Here is a 9,223-nt window from a genome sequence, read left to right as displayed (position 1 = left end):
CCCTATACAAAACTCTTAGCATATGCCCCACACACTCCTAGAAATGCGCACACACACACACACACACACGCATGCAGTAGGGGCTCCCGTCTTAGATATTTTTAGAGAAAGCAATTTCATTGGGGTCTTTCCAGTGGAGCTCAAATTTCATTTCTCCATTTGGGAAAATCACATTTTCAAAATAGCTTTCTTTTTTTTTTTTTTTGAGACAGTCTCGCTCTGTCACCCAGGCTGGAGTGCAGTGGTGCAATCTCAGCTCACTGCAACCTCTGCCTCCCGGGTTTAAGTGATTCTCCTGCCTCAGCCTCCTGAGTAGCTGGGACCACAGGCGTGCGTCATCAAGCCTGGCTCATTTTTTTGTGTGTGTTTTTAGTAGAGTCGGTGTTTCACCGTGTTAGCCAGGATGGTCTTGATCTCCTGACCTCGTGATCCGCCCGCCTCGGCCTCCCAAAGTGCTGGGATTACAGGCGTGAGCCACCGCGCCCGGTCAAGAGTAGCTTTTATGCAATAGTTGGAAGTCGTGAGAATTGGCCAAGTCAGCCCCAGCACGGTTCTCCCCATGGTTTTCTTATTAACACCTTCCTTCTCTTGCAAATACCCACTGAGCTGGTTTTTCAAAAGCAGAAACCACTGACCCACTCACTGGTCTCCTTTGATACTTAGAGGTTAACGATTAATAAAAATATACATATTGATTCCAACTGCCAAGCTTCCCAGGCCTTTTCAGTATGTCCATCTTGGTGAGATCTGGCACCATTACTTACCACTTTTATGAGGAGGAAACCAACATTTAACCAAACTATTACCAGGCTTGCTGAAGTTCCTCCTGATCAGTCAGTTACAAACACACAAAATAACTAGATACTTGGTTGCCTGAGAGGCAGAAGGTGAATGGGCAATGCGGCCTGTTGGTGAAACACGGTCTTTTTTGCTCTATTAGAATCATGAGACCGGGCGCGGTGGCTCACACCTGTAATCCCAGCACTTTGGGAGGCCACAGCAGGTGGATCACCTGAGGTCGGGAGTTTGAGACCAGCCTGGCCAACATGGAGAAACCCCACCTCTACTAAAAACACAAAAATTAGCCAGACATGGTGGCGGGCGCCTGTAATTCCAGCTACTTGGGAGGCTGAGGTGCAAGAATCGCTTGAATCAGGGAGGCAGAGGTTGCATTGAGCCGAGATTGTGCCACTGCACTCCAGCCTGGGCGACAGAGCAAGAGATCCTGTCTGAAAAAAAAAAAAAGAAAGAAAGAAGCAGCATGATTCAGGCCGGGCACGATGGCTCACACCTGTAATCCCAGCAGGATTTGTTGAGCCTAGTAGTTCAAGAGCAGCCTGGGCGATAAAGTGAGACCTCTGTCTCTACAAAAAAAAAAAAAAAAACTAACCAAGCATGGTAGTACTTGCCTATGGTCCCAGCTATTGGAGAGGCTGATGTGGCTGAGGCAGGAGGATCACTTGATCCCAGGAGGTTGAGGCTGCAGTGAGCCATGATCATACCACTGCACTCCAGCCTGGGCAGCAGGGCAAGATCCTGTCTCAAAAAAGCAATAAACAATAAATAAACGGGCAGGGTGGCTGTAGTCCCAGCTACTTGGGAAGCTGAGGCAGGAGGATCACTTGAGCCTGTGAGGTTAAGGCTACAGTGAGCCATGATCAAACCACTGTAATCCAGCCTGAGCAACAGAGTGAGACCCGTCAAAAAGAAGAAAAGAGAGAAAGAGACAGAGAGGGAGAGAGAGAGAGAGAGAGAAAGGAAGGAAGGAAGGAAAGGAAGGGAGGGAGGGAGGGAGGGAGGAAGGAAGGAAGGAAGGAAAGAAGGGAGGAAGGAAAGATTTAAACCATTCTAGGAGGGAAGTTCCCCTCTCCTGAACAGAATGCAAATCTTTGTCCATCCTTGCCCTGGAAGGAGAGCAGCCAGCTTTTCTGCTGCTAAGAACTGCCATTAATGGGCTGGCCTCCTCTGAGTCAGCAGGGTGCTGAGTGCCTGACTTGAGCATCTCATGCAGAAGTTCTTACCTGGGGTCCACCCTCAAAGAAACATGCACAGAATTCATGGGGTGCTTGAACTTGGATGAGGGGGTGGAAATTACATCTTTATTTTCAATAACTTCTACTTGAAATTTAGTGTTTCCATTATGAACATAGTCAACAAGCCATCACATTGTTATGACTTTATGACTCTGTCCCCAACAGAAATTCCAGATATTTTCCTATCACACGAGAATTGTTACAGAGATCTCCAGATATCTCCAGATATTTCTCAGTACTTTTGAATTAAGGCACTGACCCAACCTGCTGCCATTGGATGTCAAAGAAAAAAGTGCTTACAGCCAGGCGTGGTGGCTCACACCTGTAATCCCAGCATTTTAGGAGGCCGAGGCAGGTGGATCACCTGAGGTCAGGAGTTCCAGACCAGCCTGGCCAACATGGTGAAACCCCGTCTCTATTAAAAACACAAAAATTAGCCGGGCGTGGTAGCCCACGCCTGTAATCCCAGCTACTCGGGAGGCTGAGGCAGGAGAATCACTTGAACCCAGGAGGCGGAGGTTGCAGTGAGCATTGTGAAGGGAATGAAGATACCTCACATCCCAACACGGAAACCCAAGGGATGGACCAGTGTTTGCAGAGGAAGGTCCAGCCCTCTCTCTACTCCCATTCCTTGGGCAGCTCCCACCATGTCTGGGTCTTCCCTCTGCCTCTGTTGAAGCCCTTAATGTGGACCCCAGGGCTACTGTGAGACCCAAGGGGACCCCTGAACACTAGAGGGTGGCAGCAGGACTCCTTTGTGCCCCCCAACAATGTACGTGGGCCTGCAGATCTGGAACAGTGGGGAGCGTGCGCCTCAGTATGCACCCCCGCCTCCATCTGTGAACATGCAACTAGCTCAATGTCACCAGACAGCTGCAAGAGAGCAGGGATTCCTAAACCCTGGATGGAGTCAGAGTGACAGTCACATACTTCACTCCCGAGAGAAACTTCTGGGCCTTGTAAATCCTGTAGTCTAGCAAAATGTCCCCCTGTACTGAGATCACTCATAGGTCATGGGAGATCCTCTGGAAAACACGGAAGCTCTCTGACATAACCATGTAATGATTCTTTTTCTCTTTCTCATGAGTGCTGATGGGTAAATAATAGTAGCTAATATTGACTGAGAACTTTTGATGTGACAAGCACATAAAAAAAAAAAAAAACTTATTTATGGCCAGGTGCAGTGGCTTACACCTGTAATCCCAGCATTTTGGGAGGCCGAGGTGGGTGGATCATCTGAGGTCAGGAGTTCGAGACCAGCCTGGCCAACATGGTGAAACCCCGTCTCTACTAAAAATCCAAAAAAAATTAGCCGGGTGTGGTGGCAGGTGCCTGTAGTCCCAGCTACTTGGGAGGGTGAGGCAGGAGAATCACTTGAACCCAGCAGGTGGAGGTTGCAGCAAGCCAAGATCATGCCACTGTATTCCAGCCTGGGCAACAAGAGTGAAACTCTGTCTCAAAAATAGATAAATAAATAAATAAATAAAATTATTTTTGTATTTTTATTATTATCTCTTTAATTTTTTATCAAAAGTCCCTGTATTAGTCTGCTTTCAGGCTGCTAATAAAGATATACCCAAGACCGTGCAACTTACAAAAGAAAGAGGTTTAATGGACTTACAGTTCCACATGGCTGGGGAGGCCTCACAATCACAGTGGAAGGTGAAAGGCATGTCTCATATGGTGGCAGACAAGAGAAGAGAGCTTGTCTGCAGGGAAACTGCAGGGAAACTCGCCTTTTTAAAACCATCAGATCTCGTGAGACTTACTATCACGAGAACAGCATGGGAAGACCTGCCCCCACGATTCAATTACCTCCCACCAGGTCCCTCCCACAACATGTGGGAATTCAAGATGAGATTTGGGTGGGGACACAGCCAAACCATATCAGTCCCTTACTGGTCCTACTTCCATGAGTGGCCATGACCAGGGGAAAAGGGAGAGGGACCAGCCAGCAAGGGGAGGGACCATCTCACAACATTCCATTCATACACAGACCAGTATCAAGTTACTATTGTGGTTAGGAGTTGGGAGCACGGGTAGTAGCGGTGTTGTTAAAAAAAAAATACAGCCCCTCCCCCAAACTGGGGTCCCTGGGGACAATTTAGTCTGCTTCAACCCAAGAGGAAACAGATCAAAATTGGTTTGGGGCTGGATGCAGTGGCTCATGTCTATAATCCCAGCACATTGGGAGGTTGAAGTGGGAGGATCACTTCAGCTCAGGAGTTGGACCAGCCTGGGCAACAGAGAAAAACCCTGTCTCTACAAAAAGTATAAAAGTTAGCCAGGTGTGGTGACACGCACCTGTAGTCTCAGCTACTTCAGAGGCAGAGGTGGGAGGATTGCTTGAGGCAGGGAGGTCAAGGCTGCAGTGAGCTGTGATTGCACCACTGCACTCCAGCTGGGGCAACAGAGTTAGACTCTGTCTCAAAATTTAAAATAAAAAAAAAAAAGTGGTTTGGGAAGGCCAGAAACATCAGGAATGGAGGGAGGAAGAAAATCCAGGTGCTGGGAAGGCCCTGGGGCGGCAGGCTCTTTGGAAGGCATTGCCTTCCCCATGCTGGGATCCCCCCAGCACTTCAGGTTTGGCAGGAAGGGGGCAGCCTGCAACCCCCAAGGGCAGGTCTGGGGCTGCCAGATGTTCCAGGCATGGGGCTGGAGGGGACTCACAAAGGCGTGCCCTCCAGGGAGATGACAGCGCCGCTCCCAGCTTCTCACCCGGTCTGCCATGGTCCTTGACCTCTTGTAGCAGTTTGCTTGTTCATGCTTGATCCCTGTCAGCTTCTTTTTGTTTCTCTTTTTTTTTTTTTGAGATGGAGTCTCATTCTGTTGCCCAGGCTGGAGTGCAGTGGTGTGATCTCTGCTGCTCGCTGCAACCTCTGCCTCCTGGGTTCAAGCGATTCTCCTGCCTCAGCCTCCCGAGTAGCTAGGATTACACCACGTGTCATCACACCCAGCTAGTTTTTGTATTTCTAGTACAGATGGGGTTTCACCATGTTGGCCAGGCTGGTCTTGAACTCCTGACCTCAAGTGATCCACCTGCCTTGGCCTCTCAAAGTGCTGGGATTACAGGCGTGAGCCACCAGGTCCGGCCCCTGTCAGCTTCTTGATGGCATCCTTAGAGCTGGCATAGGTCATTTTGCCCTTAAGGGGTGCAGACTCAGGGGCCCAGAAGATAAATACCAGGTCCTCCTTGCTCTCCTTCGACCCATAGGTTGTGTCACCTCAGAGGACACAGCAGCAGTCTTTGTCTGGCAGCATCTTGGCAAAGGTGGTGTAGGGGTTGTCAATGGTCCAGCCCACGTCATCCACCAGGGTCTCCTCGCCCTCCTCCAGGGCGATGTTCTTCTCACCCTCACTCAGGCAGAAGAGCAGCACCATTTTCTTGCGCTTCTTCACCTCCTCTGGCGTCGAAGATTTGCCCACTGTCATGTCAGTGAACACCTTGATGACACCATCAGAGATAGCCACACCAGAGGCCATGTTTTCAGAAATGAAAAGGAGATAGCAGCCAGGTGCCGTGGCTCACGTCTGTAATCCCAGGTTTGGGAGGCCAAGGCAGGAGGATTGCTTGAGCCCAGAAGTTTGAGACCAGCCCAGGCAATATGGCAAGACCTGGTCTCTACAAAAAATTTAAAAAAAAAATTAGTCTGGCATGGTGGCATGTAACTGTAGGCCCAGCAACTTGGGAGGCTGAGAGGGGAGGATTGCTTGAGTCCAGGAGATCGAGGCTGCAGTGAGCCATGTTCACACCATTGCACTCCAGTCTGAGCAACAGAGTGAGCCTGTGTCTTGAAAACAACAGCAAAGAAAGAAAGGAAGGAAAGAAGGAAGGAAGGAAGGAAGGAAGGAAGGAAGGAAGGAAGGAAGGAAGGAAGGAAGGAAGGAAAGCAGGCAGGCAGGCAGGCAGGCCAAGCTAAGCCAAGCCAGGCATAATGGCTCATGCCTGTAATCCCAGCACTTTAAGGGAGGCAGAGGTGGGTGGATCACTTGAGGTCAGGAGTTTGAGACCAGCCTGGACAACATGGCGAAACCCCATCTCTACTAAAAATACAAAAATTAGCCTGGTGTGGTGGAACATGTTTGTAATCTCAGCTACTCAGGAGTCTGAGGCATAAGAATCAGTTGAACCTGGGAGGCTGAGGTTGCAGTGAGCCAAGATTGCACCACTGGACTCCAGCCTGTGCAACAGAGTGAGACTTCGTGGGGAGGGGAGGGGAGGGGAAGGAAAAGAAAAGGAGATGGCAAGGAAAGCCAGAGAAGAGGAGAGCTGCTGTGGCTGCTGCCAGGGTCTGACTGAACCAAGCACTTTAATTGTCCCCATAATCCTATGATCTGAGGTCCATACTCTTACTACCCCCATTTTACAGAGGAGGAAATAGAGCCCTAGAGCTGTCAGTGATTTGGGAGAAGTCTCAAGACTGGTGGGTGACTTGAACTTGGCCCCACGTGGTCTGGATGAGGCAAGTTACACCAAGACCTATGTGTCTCTTTTCTAGAACATGTGCCTCAAGTTGCAGCAGAGGGAGGCATGGAAATGTCTGCAAACTTCTTTGTTAAAATGTTTTTTCACCTTGTTTAGAAAACATACTAGTTTGATTTAAAGAAGCAAATCAATAGTTAAGAGCTCAGATTCCAGAAATATTCAAACTCGGGAGATATCGGAGAAATGCAAACAAAGATGGCGTTATGAGAGAGCATTTTACACTCATCAGAAAGGCAAAAATTAGGAAGGTGGGAATGAGACGGGTGGAGGATTGGCCAAGCTGTGCAGACAGGCAGGAGAGCAAGGAGCTAAGAGCCCAGGTGCCATAGCCGGTCTGGGGTGGATCTCAAAGCCCATCCTGGCGCTTCTGAGCTGGTTTCCTTACCCGAAAAATGGAGACAATGTTATAAAATTATTGTGAGGATTCAAACAACGATTGACATCAAGTGCTGGGAATGGAGTCCATGCTGAATAAAGGATCTGAACCCAGCACCGGCCACTATAAGCTCCCAGAGGGAAAGGACTTTTCTCGGCTCCTTTGCTGTATCCTCAGTGCCTAGAATAACTGAGCACAGGGACAATCTTCAGGGGAACCAGCAAGTAAACTATGGTAGAGTTGTACTATACACTATCCCATACACTGCAGCAGTTAGAAGCAATCACCTGGCGCCAGGATTGGTGAACTTTTCCATTAAAAAATAGATAGCACTTTGAGAGGCCAAGGCAGGCAGATCACCTGAGGTCAGGAGTTTTAGACCAGCCTGGCCAACATGGTGAAACCCTGTCTCTACTAAAAATACAAAAATTAGGCCAGGCGCAGTGGCTCACACCTGTAATGCTAGCACTTTGGGAGGCTGAGGCGGGTGGCTCACCTGAGGTCAGGAGTTCGAGACCAGCCTGGCCAACAAGGTGAAACCTCGTCTCTACTAAAAAATACAAAAATTAGCCGGGTGTGGTGGCACACGCCTGTAATCCCAGCTATTCAGGAAGCTGAGGAAGGAGAATCACTTGAACCCAGGTGGTGGAGGTTACAGTGAGCTGAGATCGCGCCACTGCACTCCAGCCTGCACCACGGGAGCGAGACTCCATCTCAAAAGAAAAAAGAATACAAAAATTAGCTGGGTGTTGTGGGGGGACTATTGTGGTCCCAACTACTCGGGAGGCTGAGGCATGAGAATCACTTGAACCTAGGAGGTGGAGGTTGCAGTGAGCCGAGACTGCACCACTGCATTCCAGCCTGTGTGACAGAACGAGCGTCTGTTTCAAAAAAAAAAAAAAAATAGGCCAGGTGTGGTGGCTCACGCCTGTAATCCCAGCACTTTGGGAGGCCAAGGCGGGTGGATCTCTTGAGCCCACGTGTTCCAGACCAGCCTGGGCAACAGGAAAACCTGTTGAAAACAGGAAGACCAGCCTGGGAAAACCCTGTCGCTACAAAAATTACAAAAATTAGCCAGGTATGGTGGTGTACACCTGTAGTTTCAGCTACCTGGGAGGCTGAAGTGGGAGGATAACCTGAGCCCGGAAAGGTCAAAGCTACAGTGAGCTGTGATCACACCGCTGCACTCCAGCCTGGGTGACAGAGGGAGACCCTGTCTCAGAAAAATAAATAAATAAAATAAAATGACCAATCTGCTTTAAAAAAATAGTTATTTTATTTTTATTTATTTATTTATTTTGAGACGGAGTCTCACTCTGTCGCCAGGCTGGAGTGCAGTGCAACCTCCAACTCTCTGCAACCTCCGACTCCCTGGTTCAAGCTATTCTCATGCCTCAGCCTCCCAAGTAGCTGGGATTACAGGCACATGCCACCATGCCCAGCTAATTTTTGTATTTTTAGTAGAGACGGGGTTTCACCATGTTGGCCAGGATGGTCTCAATCTACTGACCTCATGATGCGCCCGCCTTGGCCTCCCAAAGTTCTGGGATTACAGGCGTGAGCCACGGCACCCTGCCAGATAGGAAATATTTTAGGCTTTGCAGACCACAAAGACACTGCTACAGTCTTAGATAATATGCAAATGAGTGGGTGGGGCTGTTCCAAAACCTTTATGGACATTGAAATGTGAACTCTATGTCATTTTCTTTTTCTTTTTTTTTCTGAAACAGACTCTACTCTGTTGCCCAGGCTGGAGTGCAGTGGTGCAATCTTGGCTCACTGCAACCTCCACCTCCCAGATTCAAGCGATTCTTGTATCTCAGCCTCCTGAGTAGCTGGGATTATAGGTGCACACCACCATGCCCGGCCAATTTTTGTATTTTTAATAGAGACGGGTTTCACCATGTTGGCCAAGCTGGTCTTGAATTCCTGGCTTCAAGTGATCCTACCACCTTGGCCTCCCAAAGTTCTGGGATTACAAGTGTGAGCCACCATGCCAGGCCTCCATGTCATTTTAATGTGTCACAAAATATGATTCTTCTTTTGATTTTTTACCCCAGTCATTTAAAAATTAGCTTGCTGACTGTACAGAAACTGCCATGCCCCAGATTTGGCCTATGGGCTATAGTTTGCTGAGTCCTATTCTAGGGCTACAACCCAGAGAAATTTTGTTTTTTTTTTTTCTGAGACAGCATCTTGCTCTGTCACCCAGGCTGAAATACAGTGACACTGTCAAAGCTCACTGAAGCCTTAACTTTCTGGGTTTAAGTAAAGCTCCTACCTCAGCCTCCAAGGTAGCTGGGACTGCAGGCTCACAATGCTACACCT

The 9,223-nt window shown here is 48.8% G+C and overlaps 1 protein-coding gene across 1 annotated transcript; it reads right to left on the bottom strand.

The window, feature by feature from the left end:
* Positions 1 to 3,946: 3,946 nt before the first annotated feature.
* LOC129395037 (cofilin-1-like) lies at positions 3,947 to 6,022 on the bottom strand. Its single transcript, XM_055105581.2, has one exon. It carries the CDS (start codon positions 5,514 to 5,516, stop codon positions 5,259 to 5,261), a length of 258 nt encoding a protein of 85 aa, XP_054961556.1. The 5' UTR covers positions 5,517 to 6,022; the 3' UTR covers positions 3,947 to 5,258.
* Between the last annotated feature and the right edge of the window lie 3,201 nt (positions 6,023 to 9,223).

Source organism: Pan paniscus, chromosome 1 (genome assembly GCF_029289425.2).
Source record: "Pan paniscus chromosome 1, NHGRI_mPanPan1-v2.0_pri, whole genome shotgun sequence".
Classification (NCBI taxonomy): domain Eukaryota; kingdom Metazoa; phylum Chordata; class Mammalia; order Primates; family Hominidae; genus Pan; species Pan paniscus.
The sequence above is the reverse complement of the archived record's forward strand: the minus strand, read 5'-3'. Positions and strand labels throughout refer to the sequence as shown.